Below are 22,311 nucleotides of genomic sequence, written 5' to 3'. Positions count from 1 at the left end.
TGAATTTTATGAAACATGCCTCATGTTAGAACATTGAGCTTCGTGATAAATATAGTAAAGACTCATTGGGGAAGGGGTTGTAATGGTGGTATTTACAGACTTATTTAACTGGCAAGTCCAGGTTGCAGCTGGCTTCAGGCACAATTAAATCCAAGGCCCCAACAACAACAGCAGGGCACTGTCTTTCTGCCCCTCAGCCCTGTTCTGTGTGCCACTTTCCGTTTTAGGTTGTTTTTTTCCATACTGTGAGAAAGATGCCCATGAGGGTATTTCTAAGCTTATAGCCTATCAGTTCAGGAATCAAGAGTACAAAAGGAGGGGTTCTTCCCCCAATTGTTTCCCCAAAAGTTCTGGGTTCAAATTCTCATTGGTCTATAGTGTATTACATTGCTGTTATAAATAGATCATTGGCCAGACCTATGTCACATGGCAATCTTTGGGGCATGGATGGGGGAGGTTAAGTACTACTTGACTTACCTAAACAGATAATGGGTAAGAGATGTTTTGTCAAATAAAAAAGAAATGATGCTGAACTCATAAAGGAGGCTCGGATTTCTGACAGGAAAATAATAGCTACTGTCCATTATAATAAATACTCGTGTATTTTTTAATCTTTGAGAAAATGGTCCATTTTACTGTATGTTTCCTGCTTTATAGACCTACATTCAATTATCAGGAATATTCAGTCTTACAAAGTGAAAGGAAGGAGTGCCTTCAATGGAGTTTCCCTTAATCTGCTCCAGTTTGTGCAACTCCTGGAGACATTTGTTGGTGAAGATGTCCCTTTGAGTACCAGTGAGACCCTCACCTCTTTTTTCAAGTGGGGCTATGCTGAAACAAAAGAAGAGAAAATTAGTGACTTGGAAGAGGTGAGTAATATTGTTTATCATTGAAACAAGTGAGGTCACTATTATTAAATTTGTCAACCTCAGTAGTTTCTAGTGTGGCTCTTCTTTAAAAATTTACAACTAAACGTATCACTATTTCAATGAGCGTGGCCACTGAATATTTTATTTTATTGCCAAATAAAATGAGTTCATACTCCAGAGAACTCATTCCCCTAATAATATCATGATTGATGATGGCAGGAGATGGTTTACTGGACAGCTTTTTTTTTTTTATCACTGAAGTTTGAATAGCAGATTCTATGGAGCAAATATGTGTATGAATAAAGATATCTCATGTGTGTGTATCTGTGGGAGTTCATTTACAAATGCACATACATAGGGTTCAATTATGGCTTGAATATATCATGTGCATTGCATCAGGTAGTACATATTTTGTAAGAACTTACTATTTAGGTGTAGGTAAATGCACATACATTAGCTGATACAAACAATTTATGTGCTCATATATGAAATATGTAAATTAGATTTACCAGGCATATTCAGTAATCTCAGCAGCCTTATGAATCTTCTCAACTTAATTCTAAAGGTGATATCCCTTTTGCCTCCTCAACAGCAGTTCCCCCATTTAACCAAAAGGTATATATTCACTTTGTTTCAGCAATTAAATATATCTAGATATTAATTAAATTACTGATGAATTGATATAATTAATCTAGTAAAAAGTATAAAAGGTAATTAATGCCAAGTTAGGTCAATGTTAAAAAAATTTAACAGTAACTTTTTATTGTTTGAACACTGCCATTCATCCCCCTTCACTACAAAACAAATCCCAATGAGAAGCCAGGAAAAGCACCCCATGTGTTCATCATATTCCTGAACAAGCAGTGAAGGAGTGGAAAGAAATGCATTAAAGATTCTTAAGGAGTGTAGTCTTCTTTCTAAATTAATGTGTTTTAATCCAATGCAGAAACAGAGAAATGGTACTTAGAGGATTGAAATTAGATGATTCCCTTTCCCACTAATATCATGCTGAGTCCCAAGTAAAACTGTTTTTATAAAAAATGCTGCACTTTTTTTGGGAATAAACATAGGATGCCAGCTAGTAGAACAAACAGCAAGTCTTCTGTGCTTTGTTATCTTGCTTGTATCCTAGGCTATACAAAACTCTTTCCAATTTCGACGGGAACTTCTCCTAGATGCCCTCTTTCAGTTATGGGACAGTGATGGCTCAGGCTTCTTAGATTTGAATGAAGTTGATGAACTCTTGTATACATACAAGGAAGGAATGGAAAAAGAAGCTATGAAGACAGGTAAAAGTATAATAATTTTCTTATTTAAGTTAACAACTTGGCTTCCAGTTTCCTGGTAGTATGACATATATACAGTTAAACATTGGTTGTTCTAAAACCATGAGATACCACCTTCACACTTGCTAGTATGGCGACAAATTGCTCAGCTTTATTATGATATAACTGACTTATAACACTGTATAAATTTAAGATGTACAACATGTTGGTTTGATACACTTATATATTGTGAAATTATTCCCATAGTAGTATTAGTTAACACCTCCATCACCTCCCATAATTACTATCTTTTTCGTTGTGAGAATGAAACTTTCAAGTGTTTAACACAGTATTGATAACTATAGTCACTATGCTGCCTAGTAGATACCCAGCTGCTGGCCAGGGCCTTACTTTGTTTTGTGCCACCCCCTGGCACATTTAAATACTTAAATAGCATTTAAAATGGAAATAATTTTAAATTATTTGGACTGATTTTTCATGCCACCCCTGGCACACATCACAGCAAGTGGTCAAACTCCCAGTCGGTCAAACTCCCGAGGAGACAATTTGCATATTAGCCTTTTATCATATAAGATTTTGTATCCTTTGACCAACATCTCTCCATTTTCCCTACCCCCAGCTCCTGGCAACCACCATTATACAGTCTGTTTTTATGAGTTTGCCTTTTTTCAATTTCACATATAAGTGAGACAGTACAGTATTTGTCTTTCTCTGTCTGACTTATTTCACTTAATATTATATAATGCCTTCACAATCCATCCATGTTGTTGCAAATAGTAACATGGCTGAATAATATTTCACTGTACATGCCACATTTTCTTTATCCATTCATCTGTTTCCATGTCTTGACTATTGTGAATAATTATGTAGTTAACATGGAAGTACAAATATTTGAGATAGTGATTTTGGATATATGCCCGAAAGTGGAATACTGGATCATATTTTTAGTTTTTTTAGGCACCTCCATCTGTTTTCCACAGTGACTATACCAATTTACATTATCATCAACCGTGCAAAAGGGTTTCCTTTCCTCCATAACTTTACCAAAACTTGTCTTTTATATGATGGCTGTTTGAACAGATGTGAGGTGATTTTCATTGTGGTTTTGATTTGCATTTTCCTGATTATTAGTAATATGGAATATCTTTTTATCACCATTTGGTCATTTTCATGTCTTTGGAAAAATGTTTATTTTGTTCTTTGGCCCATATTTAATCATATTATTTTTTGCTATTGAGTTGTATAAATTCCTTATTTTTTTATATTAACCCCTTATTAGATATATGATTTAAAAGTATTTTCTCCTATTCTATAGGTTGTCTTTTCATTTTATTGTTTCTTTTGCTGTACAGAAGCTTTTTAGTTTGATGTTGTCTCAGTTATTTTTGCTTTTGTTTCTTGCATAGTATGGCATTTAAAGTGGAAATAATTAAATTTTAATTGGAAATAACAATTGTTAGAAAGGATGTGGAAGATTGGAACATTTGTGCCTTGCTGGTGAGAATGTAAGAAGTGTCAGAGCAATCAGGAGTGGAATATACTGTAGAGTCTTTTGCCCAAGACCTTACCTCTAATGGTTAGATTCCTTCTGGGTACCTGAGTACACTCAGTCTTGGGGTTAAAAGAATCCAAACCATTCCACAGTTCTGCTTATTTTCTCTTCTTGTCTTATCTCTCTGCCTTGACAAAGTCTGATTCGCTTCACAAATCTGGCTGGCTTGCAAGTTTCTCCTGAATTTACAAACTCAACTTATTCTTCTAAATGACTTTCCTCTCCTATACTATATTTTTCTCTTCTGATAAATTCTTCCCAATCAAAAGCTACTAAAATTCTTATTCCAGTATACTTCCACCCTTCATTTGATTAGATCCTAGTAGAAATGGTTATACTCTTCCCTGGGTTTAAGGGTCTTGTCTAGTGACTTTGGCATACCAGATTTCTAACTCTTAAAGTATACAGTGCACAGCAGAAGGAATGATTAGGATTAACATTCTTCTGCCCTAGGTTTATCCATTGTCATGTGTTTTTAATTAACTATGTCTTTTGCAAACTTTACATTACACGACACTACTTTCTTAAACTGCATCCAAAAAAGATTTACTTAATGAAGTTTTAAAAGGTGCAATGAGGTGGTTTTATAATATGGGAAAATTTCATAACACAGAGCCATGTTCTATAGAGGAAAGAACATTACACATGGTCAGGAGTGCTAAATTCCAATACTGGATCTTTCACTAAATGGTCATGTGAGCAAAGGCAAATTATTGAATTTCTGTAGATCCAGGTGTCCTCATTCGTAAAATGAAGCAGTTAGACACAATGAATTCTGGAATTTAAGGAACATGAAGATAGATAATGTTAAAAGGATGTTCCAATATATATGATTGAAGGACAGCAGTAGGGATAGGTAGAAAGCATAAAATGAAATGGGTTAAGCCCAGCAAATAAAAATGAAGAAAGTAATGAGGAGGCAGAATCTGCTGCCAGAAGAAAATGTCTGTAAGCAGGAAGAACAAATTATTCTCTCCAAGGGTAGATTCATACAAAAACACATCTTGGTAGCCACCAGGCCTGTGGAGATAACTGCTGAACTGATGGTCATATGGAAGTTGAAAGGCAGATTTTGTGTCTTAAAAAAGGAAAAAAATTTAAATTCAAACATTAGCTAATAACAGATTGGAAAACCTTTAGACAGATCTTTTTTGTTTCTTTGTTGTTTTTTCTCTGCCCTTCTTATGCATTTCTGTGTCCAAGATTAAAAACTGGGGTTTAAATAGGATAATGTTACAGAATTAGAAATTCCTAGAAATGTTTCTGCTGGTGTCCTCAAAATGGAAGTTTTCTATATGAAAAGGGCAACTTGAAACTTTTACACTGTAATTTTCCATTTTTATTCCCATCTAATATAGCCTAATCTTTTGAGCAGAAATATAATATATAAAAATCTATAGAACATGTGACCTGTCTACACTGTAGAATTTAAGATAAAAAATTTATCTTCTTCCCATTACTTCCCATGGAATAGGTATTGACATTTGTTGGATGTATTCTTAAATGATAAAATTTGCTTCATTATATACACTGAGTGGCCAGATTATTATGATCTCTCAACACATAATAATCTGGCCACTCAGTGTGTGTATATATATTAGAGGCCCAGTGCATGAATTCATGAATGGGTCTGGCCAGCCTGGCCAAGGAGAGGGGACATGGGTGGTTGGCCGGCCTGCCTGCTAGTTGAACTCCTGGTCAAGGGGACAATTTGCATATTAGCCTTTTATTATATAGGATATACACTGAGTGGCCAGATTATTATGTGTTCAGAGATCATAGTAATCTGGCCATTCAGTGTTCGTTGCTATTTAAGTAGGGCATTTAACTCAATAACACTATTGGGAAAAGAAAAGGAAGGAAAAGATAAAGTGAAAGAGAAATCTCAGAATACTGGTGCAGTGATGTGGATAGGCAGGGAGTGAAACAATGGCAAGGGCATAAAAGAAGATGTAAGTTATTGGTAATGTTTAGGTTAGGTGGTAGATTGTGATTGTATGCTAAAAAAAAAAACCCACAAAAGATAGAAGTGGGTGCAGAAGCGTGCTAGGCAAGTCGAGGATCATGAATAGAATGGGGATATTGAAATAAATAATTCCTATACAGTATTATGGGAAAATATTCTTAGAAAATGGACTGGATCCAAATATATCTTGAACCAATAAATTGCATAATTCAAGTTGTGTTTTAATTTAATTTCATAAATATGTATTGAGCCTTACCATTGATAATCCACTTGTAAAGTGATTAATACTGGTTTAGTATTATGGAAGCAGGAAAGGTGAGGAAGATACATTGTCAATGACTAACAGGAGAGAGTTAAGTAGTCTATTGGAAATGGATGGTAAAATGTAGGGTGGAATGAAAGTTGACCCTGGAATTTTGCCTGACTAGGTGGTAGAATTAAATAAATAAAAAACAGGAAAGATGACATAGAGCTCATCTTGAGTTTATCATAGGAATTCACTGTAACATGTTGTGTTGGCTTGCCTTTAATATACCTGATTTTCCGTTGGGGAGAGGGGTGACAGTTGTCAAGAGACTTAAGTTTGCTGTAAGAGGAGAATGAAAATTTCTTCCACAGGTAAATGAGCTTTTGGTTAGTCCTTGGTTTTTTTGTTTATATCTTTCAGCTAAATTACACATCGAATTTCCAAAGCCACACCCTGGTCAGGAAGTGAGGTTGTCTTCAAAACAGTTTCAGAAATACATAGAATTGGTTGTATCTGAACTCAGGGGCAATGAAGATCAAGTTCTGGAAAGCCTTGTGGAGTTTCTGATGACCAGCTTAGAAAGAAGCCATTTTGAGGTTCTGAGGAACGGTGCGAGACGGAAGTGGCTGCACCATATCCAACATGCTGCAGAAACAAGTGGAGTATCTTTGGAGCCCGTGTATACTGCGACCTTTAGGGCCCTCACACAGGTATGTTTTCTAAAATGACACATGCAAAGAAAAACTTCCTCACAGTAGGTGATATTCAATGGATGTAAAGTAGGAGCACACTAAATTCTCTTAAAATTTCCTGGGTATTGCGATAGATTTTTTTTCTTCCTCTCTCTCTTTTTAATACATTACAATGACCTAAAGCCTAGGGAAGATGCAATTGGGATGACTGCAGGTTGGCAAGGCAGATTCAGAGAAGAAACGTACAAAAGACAGAATTATGTCTTAGGATTTCTAATTTCATTTGTGCTGAGACTCAAAAAAAACCTAGAACAGAAAATAGACTGATATAAAAAAAATACCAATAGGGAGATTGGAAGGAGATCATACTATATCTCCCTCACATGATGTTTTGAGAATCAGTTCAAAAAAGAGCTATTTAAAACATAAAGTTATTATAAAGTGGAATCCAACACCACACAATCTATACTATAATAAAAGCCTAGGTAGTCCTCGTGCCCTCATACAACACCCTCACATCATCACAAGATGGCCACCACAAGATGGCAGCCACAAAATGGCAGGCAGAGGAGGACAGTTGGGGGTGATCAGGCTGGCAGGGGAGTGGTTAGGGGCAATCAGGCAGGCAGGTGAGCAGTTAGGAGCCAGCAGTCCCAGATTGTGAGAGGGATATCCAACTGCCCATTTAGGCCCAATCCCACAGGGATCTGCAGGAGTGGGCCTAAACCAGCAGTCAGACACCCCTTGAGGGATCCCGGATTGGAGAGGGTGCAGGCTGGACTGAGGAACACCACCACCGTGCATGAACTTCAGGCACCAAGCCTCTAGTTTTCATAACACTGCCTAGAAACAAGCTGAGACTATTACAAAATCATGTCACTTAAAACACATGACCATCATGGACCACGTCCACAGCTTTGCCACCTCGAAACTTCCAGCTTGCTGCTCCTCCCAAATAGAAATAATAACATGGCTATCTTCTACATATATCACAGATTCCTTTGATCCAGGGAACTTTGTCATTTGACTCAGCTAAATAGCAACACTTGATTATTGGAATCATGTCCTGAATGGCTGAAGTTTCTAATGTAGTTTGAAATGGTGTGACTAGGAACAGGAGACCAATTAAAAAAAAAGAGCTATTACTCCAACTTGCTTCAAAGATCTATAGTATCACAAGAGAAACCTCACTATATTTTTGTGACTCTATAGATTTTTATGTAGAAAGGGAGAAATAAAGGCAGAAAAAAAGGAATGAAAAGCAAACCTAAATATATAGAAAGATGAGACAAATATCAAGGAAAGTATCTCTCATGTCCCCCAACTTATGGATGTGTTCAGTATATGTATTAACACATCATATTCTTGGTAACATATTAAATTTTAGATATAGAGAATTTTCAGTTCTTTCAATGGAAATAGTAATTGCATAAAGTCTTCAATCTGAGGCCCCCCAAAAATCATTTCCTAAAATGACATAAATCAAATGTCATAGCCAATCTTGGTTAATAATTACTTCAGAAAATTTTTTCCACATTCACATAATAGTATTGTAGATTAAGGTTAAGAAATATGAGTAAAATGAAGCCATTTCTTGTTGCAGCTCTCTAAAATTAACTGAAGCTCAAACAACCCGACTATAGCTCAAAGGGATATAAGTTTTTTCAAATATGTATATTGGTTTGAGAGAGGGAGAGAGAAAGAAAACTGCTTTTTTGTTGTTCCACTTATTTATTCACTGGCTGATTCTTGCATGTGCACTGACCATGGGTTGACCTTGGCATATCAGGACAACACTCTAACCCAAGCATGTCAAATTCGCTTGCAGCCCACAGACTATGAGTTTGACATTCTTGCCTGAGCTACCTGACCAGGGCCAAAGGGATCCAAGTAGAGGGGGAGAGGAATATATATATATATATATATATATATATATATATATATATATATATATATATATATATATATATAGAGAGAGAGAGAGAGAGAGAGAGAGAGAGAGAGAGAGAGACTTCAGAGAGAAGGAGGGAGAGGAGAAAAGCAATGAGAGAGCAAATCATTGATCGGCTGCCCTCTGCATACCCCACAGTGAGGATAGAGCCTGCAACCCCAGCATGAGCCCTGACTCATATGTCAATACTCAACCACTGAGTCATGCCAGCCAGGTGGGATCCAAGTTTTAAACCTCTACATTTGAATGGGCTTTGAGATTTATTTATTTATTTTTAGTAAACCAGTCTAATTGGCATAAAGTCAATCCATTACACTCACTAAAACTCAGGTTCGAGGGACAGCTATGGAGCCAGTGTACACTTTTCTTCATTGCCCATAAATAGTAATATCTTCATTATTTATTCATGAAGGTGAAATTATTGGGTCAAAGGCACAAACTGGCTAATGAAGGAAGATGTGATTAAGAGAATAGCTACTGGCAAATACATGATCAACAACATTTTGCCATAGGATGCTCAAGTCCATGGAAATAAGAAGATCAGTGCTCACATTTCCCTCTTAGAAGAAAACCGACTACTGCCTAACAGAGGGGCTGTTCTGTTAAGGAATGTAGCTTGTACTTTAGATGATGCTCCATTTGTACTGAACAAAGTGCTCTACAGGGACATGAAGGGAATTAGGTAAGAATTTCTTGGAAAAGTTGATTTTACCTTCTTTAAAAAAATATGTTTTGATTTTTAGAGAGAGGAAGGGAGATGTATATATAGAAACATTGACGAGAGAGGAACATCGTTATCCATCGGCTGCCTCCTGCATGCCCCCTACTGGGGATCGAGTCCACACCTCAGGCATGTGCCCTAACCAAGAATCCAAACAGGGACCTCTTGGTTCCTGGGTTGATGCTCATCTGCTGAGCCATATGAGCCAAGTGATTTCACCCTTTTTAAAAAAAAACAATTTCCTTTCTGAAATAAGTTAGCATTGAAATCCTAGAGAGAAATGCCTCAGGTCACCAAAGCTTCTAAAGTTGAGATGATTCGTTTCCAGTCTCAGGTGATTTCACTTGATTGTTTCTAGAGTTTACCTTAGGCTAGGGGTGTCGAACTCAATCAGAGAAGGGGCCAAAATCTAAAATCCAGCCTAAATCGCGGGCTGAATGGTTTACTGAACAGTCATAAACTGTCATTTTGATGGAAACGCAGCGGAGTGCAGTGATGACAGCGTGGTGCGGGCCACATTGCAAGGCCTGGCGGGACGGATTTGGCCCGAGGGCCTTGTGTTTGACACATGTGCCTTAGGCAATGATTGGCCATGTAGGGATTCTGCTTTACAATATCAGCCCAATTATTTCTGCCTTATCTTTAAAGTATGTCTACTGTGTCCTGGTTATGTATGTTTTCTCTGTTACGATCTAATCTTTCTTTCAAGTCAGACTCTCCAGACTGGTAATTTTATGAGTCCACTTCTCTGACATGTAATGCCAATGATTATGAATGGAGAGTTGATCTAGTTTCTTACATGGTTTAACCTAAAGCTCCTCCTGTGCCTTTCTTCCATCCTCACATTCCTATCTCTCAGCTTTACAGTAATAGATAAAGGGAAGCCAGTACATGTCCCTCAAGTTCAGCACCACGGGAACATTTTCTTCTGGAACAATTCCCGCAAGGAGAATGATCAAAATGGATCATTCCTGGCTCTGCCTCTTCAGAATGCATATATGAGGATCTTTGGGGTCCTGGCTGTTGACACACTAAGAGATCCCCAGAAAATAAACATCTTCTTGCCTCATGAGATCAAATTCTATCAGGTAAGTCAGAGAAGAATTCGTCCTTAGCAATGGTAGGATGGCTTTTCCTTTTATACATAAAAAAGAAAAAGCAAAACCTGAAACTAGCTGCAGGTAGAGCTATATATGTAGAGTGGGTTGTCATATGGTTCCAGTTCCCTGTGTGTATGTGTCAGTATTTTGAGAGGTTCTGCATTACACATGGAAGAATTGTCAGCTTCAGTTGCACAACTATGCCTCAGAATCTCTGGGAAGATTATTAATGTGTCCCTTGCACTGAACCAAAATCCAACTATTAGGCCACTAAGACCACATAGTCGGACTGAACTTTTAGAAAGAAGATTTATTTTTTTATTAGTAGAGGTACCTAGAAATCCTTTGCTCTTCAACAAATGGTACTTAATATGATATGTGACCCCATAGCTCCTGATATCAGTGTTATAATCTTTGAGGATAAAGAATGAAGAAAAATGCTTAAGTTTTAGGCACTTTTAAAACTATACAATAACTGGATCATTTCTACAAACATTTAAATTTAATTTTATGAATGGAAATTGCAATGGAGGAAGATTGAAAGCCTTTATGGAGGCAATGGGCACACTATAAAACCTTTATAGTGGCAATCAGGAACTTGCTCTGCCCTTATCATTTGTTTCCCTGTAAGCCTCTGGCTCTTCAAATTTATTTACCATTATTTTAAAATTTCTCTTCTCACTTACTGGGTAACTGGAAAGTGGTAGAATCTTTTTTCTCTGGACATCTTTTACATAATAAGATTCATTCTCATCTGACATAATGATATGAAGATATTTAGAAGCAAAATGGAGGAGTATGGAGTTATCAGGAGGTGAAATAATACACAGCCTTGTTAGAGAACATGTCAAAATCAATTATAAATAGATAATAAGGACTTTCTAGTTATAAGTCAATTATAACTAGAAAGTCCTTGGAGGTAAAGCCTCCTGTATTATTATCTTAGGTGCCTTGGGATCTAAAATAAAGTACATATATACATATTTAAACCTATTTTTATCGATTTCAGAGAGGAGGAGGGAGGGAAAGATAGAAACATCTATGATAAAAGAGAATAATTGATTAGCTGCCTCCTGCATGCCCCACACTAGAGATTGAGCCCACAACCCAGGCATGTGCCCTGACTGGGAATCAAACTGTGACCTCCTGGTTCATAGGTCAACGCTTAACCATTGAACTATGCCAGCCAGGCATATATATTTTTTGATATGTTTTTATTTATTTCAGAAAGAGAAAGGGAAAGGAAGAGAGAGAAAGAAACATCAATGATGAGAGAGACTCCAGCCTGAAACCCAAGCATGTGCCCTGACTGGGAATCATCCGTGACCTCCTAGTTCATGGGTTGACGCTCAACCACTGAGCCACACCATCTGGGCTACATATATTTTTGAAGACTTTGTGGTTCCTAGAATTTCTTGACAATAAGACCACAGATGAGTATTAAGGACTTCCCATTGCTTCTCTATGGAACAGTATCATTTTGTGCCCATAAGAAGATTGTGCATGTTGCAAGCTTTCGAACTCAGAACATCCTGTTCTGCTGACCTGATGACAGTAGCCATGTAAAGATACAGACATTAATATTGTATCAGATCAGGGCACTCCTATCCATCTGCTCAAGGCTAGCATTCATCTTAGCTTTTAAACATTTTTTTCTCATTTCAAATTTTATTTTGTTCTTCTGATGCTATTTTCTGATTGCACATATCACAAATTTCACTGGATGATTATCAGGAAACATATAAGTTACGTAGGTCTTATGGTAGATTTCTTTTTACACATCTGATTCTTAATGATCCTTTTTTTTTTTTCCACAGTAGAAGCTAGAGGACTACCTTTTGAGAAGTAATTTGGAGGAAACAGATTATCATTAGTGAAAAAGATAATCTAATGGATACATTTCTAATTATTTTTCTATTTTAAAAAGAAAAGGCAATTAAGCTATTCTGTCTCTACAGGGTGTTGCCAATGTCTTTAGCACTGCCTATCACTATGTGCACAGCCGGGAGCACATCCTGCACGCTGTGATCACTGGCATTAGCTGGCTCTACAACATCGTACCCAACATTGACTCCATCACTACATACTTCATTGAGCCGAGCCCAGAACAGGTAGGCCAGGCTGGGCAGGGTTAGACCTTCCCAGGGTAACAGAGTTTCTAGATGTTACTGTCTTGCTGATATTTTAAAACTAGTATAATTAGTTAGCTATTAGGCTAACTGGGGACATAGTTCCCATGATACAAACTCAAACTGTCCACAGTTGAGTGGCAGGAATCCATCTCATACTGCCTTAGGCAAAAAGGAGAATTGGTTGACTCCTGTGACAGAAATGAAGAAAGGAAGACATCAGGTTAGCTTCTAGGATGACCAGATCCAGGGATTCAGTGCTATCATGGCTCGCTCATGTTCTTTCTCTCTCCAGTTCTCATGTTGCTTCCCTCTGTACCTTGACTTTGTACTTCCAGCTAAAGATGGGGTTTTCCACAAGGCAAAGTCAACTGCTTAGTAGCTTAAAAGTAATCTTTCCTTTCTATTCCAATTTAGAAAACCCAAGGAAAAAAACCTCATTTTGACATATCCTGAAACGTGCCTGGGGTAAGGGGCTTTTCTACAGTGCACTTTTCGGGAAAATAATATAAACACAGCATTTTATCACAATTATTTTAAAAATATGCTTTTGCATTTAAATAAGTCTCATATTTTGACATTTTTCTCTTGTGGAACACCTCATTCCTTAATGTACTGAGTAAGTAAAATGTCACTGTCCTTAAAACTAGAAATCATCTAAACTTTTCTGAATTTTTCCTACTTATCTGTCCCCAAAAGCTTTAATGAAAATATGAAGTCTAATTGTTCTCCATAATGAAGTATCTTCCTCCTTTCAAGGGTTCAGACTATGTTTTACGCAACATGATGGTCACAGGGCCCCAAGGTCTTACAGAAATCCACAAAAATCCCCCTATCATCTTCAGGAAGTCATGTGTCTTCAGGTATGAGAGGCATCTTCATGTCTGTTTTTGTTTGCTCGCCAGAGTATGTAGCCGGGTGTGATAGATCTGAAGACACAGCTTTTGCCTCCTATTAGTATACAATGACTCTCATTCTGATTGGGTTTTAGAGGCAGTCTCCTTACTGCATAGGTCATATTAACTCCTTTCCCCCCTCAAGTCCTTTTTAAAACAAATTTCAATGGTGTTTTATATTAAAATTGCCTGTTTTTAAAGCATGACAGTCTTCTATTTTATTTGATTTCTTGTAAATAAGGAATTAAACAAAACCCACCATGATTATGACAAATACATCCACACCACTTATCAAAATTCCTCAGCTTAATATTAGCCAACTTGTGAACAAGTATATATGTATATATATATTTTTTTAAATATATTTTATTGATTTTTTACAGAGAGGGAGGGAGAGGGATAGAGAACTAGAAACATCGATGAGAGAGAAACATCGACCAGCTGCCTCTTGCACACCCTCTGCTGGGGATGTGCTCGAAACCAATGTACATGCCCTTGACTGGAATCGAACCTGGTACCTTTCAGTCCGCAGACCGACGCTCTATCCACTGAGCCAAACCGGTTTCAGCAAACAAGTATATTTTATTTAAAGAAGACAGGCGGGGCAAAAGAGGACAGAAGTCAAAGAATGTTATTTTCAATAAGTACCCAGTTCTAGGTTACTTCAACTGCCTCTCACCTGTAGAATCCAGGAACACTATTAAACTGTGGACAAATGTAAAACATCTTTACTGAGAACACCCCAACTGCCAGAGGGGCGGACTGTTCTTCTTTTTTTAAAATATATTTTATTAATTTTTCACAGAGAGGAAGGGAGAGGGATAGAGAGCTAGAAACATTGATGAGAGAGATACTCGACCAGCTGCCTCCTGCACAACCCCCACCAGGGATGTGCCCGCAACCAATGTACATGCCCTTGACCGGAATCGAACCCGGGACCTTTCAGTCTGCAGACCAACGCTCTATCCATGAGCCAAACCAGTTTTGGCCAGACTGCTTCTTAAGGAGGGTCAGTGCAGCCAATAACCTATTTGAGCCTGAAGGCTAAGTTGATATTTAAGTATCTTATTTAATTAAATTTTAGTACCAGAATGTTAATTACGTTAAAAACTCTTTTCCACATAATTATTCCTTGTGGTGTTCAAGAGTTTTATGGGAGTCTTTGTAATACCCAGACTCATTTAATGATGCATCCGTTGAGCATGACGCATCATTACTATGGTTATAAAGTCACACAGTGGTGGGAGTAGCAAAAGAAAGACAGAATCTTACCTGTCATTATAGGATTGATATTATAAACTGTAAATGTGCTTTTTGAAGCAGTGCAAAACGCTGACATTTTTTACAAATAATCTCAAAAGAATGACATCCTAGTGTAGATGGGGAAAGAGGAAAAGAGATAGAAAGAAATGTGTCTGTACCTCGCTATGCCACTGCATTTCTGTGGAAACCTCAGGTCTCTCACTGAAGCAGATGCTGTTGATACCCAGCCCAGATCCCCCGGGTACCTTTTGCCGGCTGCTGCAAGTGCTGCTGCCAATGCCTCACACTGTTAGCTTTCTCTGGAGGAGTGCCCTTCAGAAATGGGAGCTTCTCACCAGTTATGTGAACACTATTCCCTCCTACCAGTTATGTGAACACTATTCCCTCCCATAGAGCAACGTAGAGTCAACCACTGACAAAAGACCTCATCCTTGCACCCAGGTGGGACAGGCTTTGACAGTTTGCTTCCCAGAGCTCCCCTTGGGATCCGGCTGAGGTTAGACTTTACTGTAATCATATTCTTATGTAGATTTCCTCCCTTCCCTCTCCTCCTTTCCTTAGACTAGGGGTGTCGAACTCAATCAGAGAAGGGGCCAAAGTCTAAAATCCAGCCTAAATCGCGGGCCGAATGGTTTACTGAACAGTCATAAACTGTCATTGTGATGGAAATGCAGCCGAGTGCAGTGATGACAGCGTGGTGCGGGCCACATTGCAAGGCCTGGCGGGACGGATTTGGCCCGAGGGCCTTGTGTTTGACACATGTGCCTTAGACCTTCACAGGTTTCTCCTGAGAGCATTCCCTTAATAAATCACTTCCCTGTCTCAGGTGCTGCTTCTAGAGAACCTAACACTCATCATTCCTTCATGCATTCCTCCAATAATTACTGGACAACTTGTAAACAAACAAACAAATGAATACCATTCAGATAAGTATAAGTACAGTAGACAATAAAGCAGAATAACATGATGGAGCATGACTCAGGTGCTACTACTTTAGATTACATGGCTAGGGAAGGCTTCTTTAAGAGGAGATGAGTGAGTGTGCTGAGGGAGAGCTCTGTGAAATCCAGAGATGAAGTGGTCTAGGCATATGAAATAGTAACAAGAGCTGGTGGGGTGAAGAGTAGTAGGCACAAAAGAAAGTGATTCAATATGTTTGGGTGGAATGTTATGAACTTTCCTGATTGCTGATACCCTTATGCTTATTTGGTTTTGATTCCAGGGATTTCCTTTTTAAGTGTACAGACAGTTCAGAAGTTCTTTTGGCCTCTTTCTGTGGAGAAAGCCACATAGTAATTCCACTTCGTGAGAGAACAGGAGAGGCCCTGGGGGCTCTCGATATTAACATTGGCAAGAGGAAGATGTTGTTTTATCGAGAATATAAAGATCTACAGAAAATGGTGAAGGTGACCCAAGCTGCCTGCTATGAAATACTGGACGAATTATCTGGAGAAAAAGAGAAAAATCGTGTCTTAGGTATTGTGAATGTGGTGACAGTCTAAATTTATGGGTTTAATTAGTTTTTGGTAAATCACAGGCAATGCAATGAAGGATTTTTTCTAAAATGAGTTGTTGCAATATACAGATTTTCCTCATGAAAGAAATCCCCTCATGCAGTCTTGGACTGAAGAGTATGAGCTATAAATTAGAGTAAAGGGTAAGAGATTGCATTTACTTGGCTAGAATCACATGGTTTTACAATTAGAGAGCCTCCTAAAGGCAATATAGAACTAGCACTTATTAAATGCCCCATCATGTACCAAGCACTTTAAATATGTTATTTCAACTGGTCCTGACCATAAGTCTATCATGTGAATGGTGATGCCTCATTTTATAGATGAGAAAGGTAAAGTTTAAAGGAACTAAACAACTTGCACAAATCACATGGTTAGCAAGTGGTGGAGGCTGGATTTACACTCAAGTTTGGATGCTTTTTCCATTATATTATATAGCATTAAATCATCATACCACCTAATTTTACAGATAAAGAAGTTAAAGCCCATCAAAGTAAAGGTCTGGTAGCAAGCTAGGAACAGAGACAAGACTGGAGCTCAATCCTTGGGATTCCATATCCATTAGGCTACTCTTGATACAAAACTAGTTTGGGCAGAAGGGAGGAAGAAGGAAGCATGGAAACCTTTAACTACCTAGAAAAGAGTGAATGGAAAGAGAAGAGTAACACGTGTATAATTAAGCTAACAGTTTTCTAGCCATTACATAGGGTGAGGTGGGATATGAAGAAAGAAGCAAGAAGAAAATTCAAGTCTTCTGAGTGTTCACTATGTTTAAAACCAAGACTAAACACTTTTTCATACATCAACTTTTTTTTTTCATGCTTCATTTCTTTAATCATGTGGTAACAAAGATAACAGACTTACAAATATCATTTCAATGTGGACTTTATTGTTTAAAGTATTACATGTCTCCTTTTTCCCACTTTAACCCTTCCCAAACCACTCCTACCAACCAGGACATATCCCCACTGCCCCAGTGTCGGTGTCTATTGGTTATGCTTATACTAGAATGCATGCATACAAGTCGTTTGGTGGATCTCTCACTCCCCACCCCCTTCTCTGCCTTCCCTCTGAGGTTTGATTGTATGTTTGTTGCTTCATTGTCTCTGGATCTGTTTTTGATCATCAGTTTATATTGTTCATTATATTGCACAAACGAGTAAGATCATGTGATATTTATCTTTCTCTGACTGGCTTATTTCACTTAGCATAATGCTCTCCAGTTCCATCCATGCTGTTGTGAATGGTAAGAGGTCTTCCTTTTTTTTAACGCAGCATAGTATTCCATTGTGTAGATGTACCATGATTTTCCAATCCACTCTTCTGCTAATGGGCACTTAGGCTTTTTCAAAATCTTAGCTATTGTAATTATACTGCTATGAACATAGGGATGCATATATCCTTTCTGATTGGTGTTTCTGATTTTTTGGGATATATTCCTGCAAGGGGGATTACTGGATCAAATAAGAGTTCCATTTTTAATTTTTTGAGGCAACTCTATACTGTTTTCCACAATGACTGCACCAGTCTGCATTCCCACAGCAGTGCACGAGGCTTCCTTTTTCTCCATATCCTCGCCAGTACTTGTTGTTTGTTGACTTATTGATAACAGCCATTCTGACAGGTGTGAGATGGTATCCCATTGTCATTTTGATTTGCATACCTCGGATAATTAGTGACTTTGAGCATGTTTTCATATGTCTCTTGGCGTTCCTTCTGTCTTCTTTCAAAAAGTGTCTACTACTTAGATCCTTTGCCCATTTCTTAATTGGATTGTTAATCTTCCTTTTGTTGAGTTGTATGAGTTCCTTGTAAATTTTAGAGATTAAACCTTATTAGAGATAACACTGGCAAATATGTTCGCCTATGCAGTGGGCTTTCTTGTTGTTTTGTTGATGGTTTCTTTTGCTGTGCAGAAGCTTTTTATTTTGATGTAATCCATTTGTTTATTTTCTCTTTGTTTTCCATTGCCCTAAGAGCAATATCAGTGAAGAAGTTCCTTTAGCATATATCTGAGATTTTGCTGCCTGTGGATTCCTCCAGTATTTTTACAGTTTTCCATCTTATGTTTAAGTCCTTTATCCATTTTGAGTTTATTTTTGTGTATGGTGTAAGTTGGTGGTCTAGTTCCATTTTTTTTTTTTTTTGCAAGTATCTGTCCAATTTTCCCAAAGCCATTTATTGAAGAGGCTGTCTTGACTCCATTGTATGTCCATGCCTCCTTGGTTGAATATTAATTGAGCACAGTGGTTTGGGTAGATTTCTGGGTTCTCTATTCTATTCCATTGATCTATATGTCTGTTCTTATGCCAGTACTAGGCTGTTTTGAGAACAGCTTTGTAATACAGCTTGATATCTGGTATTGAGATCTCACCTACTTAGTTCTTCTTTCTCAGGATTGCTGCAGCTATTCAGGGTCTTTTTTATTCCAGATGAATTTTTGGAGAGTTCATTCTAGGTCTGTGAAATATGCCATTGGCATTTTAATGGGGATTGTATTGAATCTATAGATTGCTTTGGGTAGTATGGACATTTTGATGATTTTGATTCTACCAATCCATAAACACAGTATGTTCTTCCATCTATTTATATCTTCCTATATCTCTTTTTTCAGTGTCCTGTAGTTTTTTGCATATAGGTTTTTTACCTATTTTTTAAATTGAATTTATTGAGGTGGCATTGGTTAACAAAATGATACAGGTTTCAGGTGCACAATTCTACAACACATGATCTGTACAGTGTTTGTTCACCACCCCAAGTCAAGTTTCCATCCATCACCATTTAATCCCCGGTACTCTCCTCCACTCCTCCCTGTAATCACCAAACTGTTGTTCATGTCCATGGGGTGTTTATTTCTCTTAAAACTTTTTTTTTTAATTTCTTTATTGATTATAGTGTCACATAATTGTCCTCATCCCCCCCCATTCCCATCCCAAACCCCTCCCCATGTATGCCCACCCCTGCTGTCCATGACCTCTGGTTAGGCTTATATGCATGCACACAAGTCCTTTGGTTGATATCTTCCCTTTGCCCCAACCCTTCCCTACCTTCCTTCTGAGGCCTGACAGTCTGATTGCTGCTTCTCTGTCTCCAGGTCTGTTTCTGTTCATCAATTTATGTCGTTCGTTATTTCCCCTAGATGCCTTAGATCATGTGATACAAGGAATTCCCTTATAAGGACTGAGACAAGCCATAAGTTATGCTGAGAGCAAATGAATCAGTCTGTAGTGAGTTCCTTTCTGGGCTAACAGTTCTTTTGAATCCCTATTTCAATGTCAAACAGTTCCTTATGTGTACATGTCAGCAATGGTATTTCAGATCTGGTTGTTTGACAAATGGTACTGATGCAGTTCCAACCATCTCTGGTTTGGTCCTGGGCATCCTTCAGTGACACACAGCTCCTGTCTGCTAGTATGGCAAGGTGTTGTCAGCGTCTTCCATCTCTGGACTGATTCTCTTCTGTCTTCATGTGTGGGGCACTCCTGTCAATTCCTCTCTGTTGCAGGAATCCACATGGTTCTTTTACCTCTTTAGTTAAGTTTATTCCTACGTATCTTAATTTTTTTTGGTACAATGGTAAATGGAATTGCTTTTTTAGTCTCTCTTTCTGAAACTTCACTATTGGTGTATAGTAATGCCATAGATTTCTTGGCGTTAATTTTGTATCCTGCTATCTTGCTGAATTCATTTATTAAGTCTAATATTTTTTTATGGAGTCTTTAGGATTTTCTATGTACAGTATCATGTCATCTGCGAATAAGGTCAGTTTTGTTTCTTCTTTTCCAATTTGGATGCCTTTTATTTCTTCTTCTTGTCTGATAGCAATGGCTAGTCCTTCCAGTACTATGTTGAACAGGAGGGCATCCCTGTCTTGTTCCTGTTCTTAGAAGAAATGGTTTTAGTTTTTGTCCATTGAGTGTGATGCTGGCTGTGGGTTTATCGTATATGGCTTTTATGTTGTAGAGGTATGATCCTGCTATTCCCACCTTGCTGAGAGTTTTTATCAAGAAAGGGTGTTGGATTTTGTCAAATGCTTTTTCTGTGGTCAATTGACTATGATATGACTATGTGATTCTTCAATTTGTTTATGTGATACATCACATTTATTGACTTGCAGATATTGTACCATCCTTGCATCCCTGGTATAAATCCTGCGTGGTCATGGCGTATGATCTTTCTGATGTACTGCTGGGTCTGATTTGCTAGAATTTTGTTGAGGATTTTGGCATCTATGTTCATGAGGGATATTGGCCTTTAATTCTCTTTCATTGTGTTGTCTTTATCTGTTTTTGGTATTAGGGTGATGCTAGCTTCATAAAATGAGTTTGGAAGCGTTCTCTCCTCTTGAATTTTTTGGAATAGTCTAAGGATAGGTTTGAGTTCTCCCTTGAATGTTTGGTATAACTCTCCTGTGAAGCCGTCTGGGCCTGGGCTTTTGTTTGCTGGAAGCTTTTGATGACTGTTTCAATTTATTCCATAGTTATTGGCCTATTGAGATTTTAGAATCTTCCTTATTGAGTTTTGGAAGGTTGTATTTTTCTAGGAACGTGTCCATTTCCTCCAGGTTGTCTAGTTTGTTGGAATAGAGTTGTTCATAATATTTTTTAACAAATCCTTTGTATTTCTGTAGAGTCTTGTTATTTTGCCTCTATCATTTCTGATTTTGTTTGAGTTCTCTATCTTTGCTTCTTTGTGAGCCTGGCTAAAGGTTCATCAATCTTGTTTATCCTTTCAAAGAATCAGCTCTTGTTTTCACTGATTTTTTGTATTGTTGTAGGGTTTTTTGTTTCTGTTTTTTGTCTCTATGTCATTTATTTCTACTTTAATCTTTATTATTCCCTTCCTTCTGCTCACTCTGGGCTTTTCTTGTTGCTCTTTTCTAATTTTTTGAGTTGTAGCATTAGATAATTTACTACCATTTTTTTCTTGTTTTTTGAGGTAGGCCTATAGAGCTATAGGACTGCTTTCATTGTGTCCCATAGGGTTTTTTTTGTTGTTGTTTTTTAAATATATTTTATTGATTTTTTACAGAGAGGAAGGAAGAGGGAGAGAGAGCTACAGTAGAAACGTCGATGAGAGAGAAACATTGGCCAGCTGCCTCTTGCACTCCCCCTACCGGGAATGTGCCTGCAACCAATGTACATGCCCTTGACCGGAATCAAACCTGGGACCTTTCAGTCTGCAGACTGACGCTCTATCCACTGAGCCAAACCGGTTTCAGCAATTGTGTTCCATAGGTTTTGGATTGTGTTTTCATTTTCATTTGTTACCAGGATGCTTTTTTATTTCTTCTTTGATCTCTTTGGTAATGGTAACCCAATCATTGTTTAATAGCATGCTATTTAGCCTCCAAGTGTTTTTATTTTGTTTCTTTTTTTTTGTAGTTAATTTCTAATTTTATGCCATTGTGATCTGAGAAGATGCTTGATATGATTTCTATCTTCTTGAATTTGAAGAGACTTTACCTGTGTCCCAATATATGGTCATTCTTTGAAAAGTTCCTGTGTGCACTTGAGAAGAATGTATATTCCATAGCTTTGGGGTACAATGTTCTGAAGATGTCAATTAATTCCATCTGATCTAGTGAGTCATTTAGGATTGCTGTTTCTTTGCTGATTTTTTGTTTAGAGGATTTATCCAGTGGTGTCAATGGGATATTAAAGTCCCCTACTATGATTGTATTGGTGTCAGTCTCTCCTTTGATATCTTCCAGAAGTGTTTTTATGTATTTGGGTACTCCTTTATTGGGTGCATATATGTTTACTAGACTTGATATCCTCTTGTTGAATTGCTGCCTTTAGTATTATGAAGTGGCCCTTGTTATCACTTGTTATGGCCTTCACTTTGTGGTCTATTTTGTCAGATATAAGTATTGTTACCCCAGGTTGTTTTTTTCTTTCATTTCCATTTGCCTAAAAAACTTTTTTTCATCCCTTCACTATCCGTCTATGTGAGTCCTTTATTCTGAGGTGGGTCTCTTGTAGACAGCAAATATATGGGTCATGTTTTCTTATCCATTCAGCTGCCCTATGTGTTTTGATTGGAGCATTTAATTCATTTACATTGAAGGCTATTATTGATAGGTACTTGTCACCATTTTTATTCTTTATGCCTGTGTTCCTTCT

The 22,311-nt window shown here is 37.7% G+C and overlaps 1 protein-coding gene across 1 annotated transcript in view; it reads left to right on the top strand.

Moving 5' to 3' along the window:
- The window catches only part of EFCAB5 (EF-hand calcium binding domain 5), an 88,729-nt gene that overhangs the window by 51,441 nt on the left and 14,977 nt on the right, over positions 1–22,311 (top strand). Inside the window, exons 13-20 of the mRNA XM_045570981.1 lie at positions 658–869; positions 2,002–2,158; positions 6,341–6,630; positions 9,076–9,245; positions 10,144–10,372; positions 12,343–12,495; positions 13,273–13,376; positions 15,895–16,148. Of these exons, the coding sequence (XP_045426937.1) occupies positions 658–869; positions 2,002–2,158; positions 6,341–6,630; positions 9,076–9,245; positions 10,144–10,372; positions 12,343–12,495; positions 13,273–13,376; positions 15,895–16,148 (1,569 nt within the window). The remainder of the gene's footprint in view (positions 1–657; positions 870–2,001; positions 2,159–6,340; positions 6,631–9,075; positions 9,246–10,143; positions 10,373–12,342; positions 12,496–13,272; positions 13,377–15,894; positions 16,149–22,311) is intronic.

This window comes from Pipistrellus kuhlii, unplaced genomic scaffold (genome assembly GCF_014108245.1).
Source record: "Pipistrellus kuhlii isolate mPipKuh1 unplaced genomic scaffold, mPipKuh1.p scaffold_m20_p_39, whole genome shotgun sequence".
Taxonomy (NCBI): Eukaryota; Metazoa; Chordata; class Mammalia; order Chiroptera; family Vespertilionidae; genus Pipistrellus; species Pipistrellus kuhlii.
Note: the sequence above shows the minus strand (reverse complement) of the source record. Positions and strands in the feature narration are given on the sequence as shown.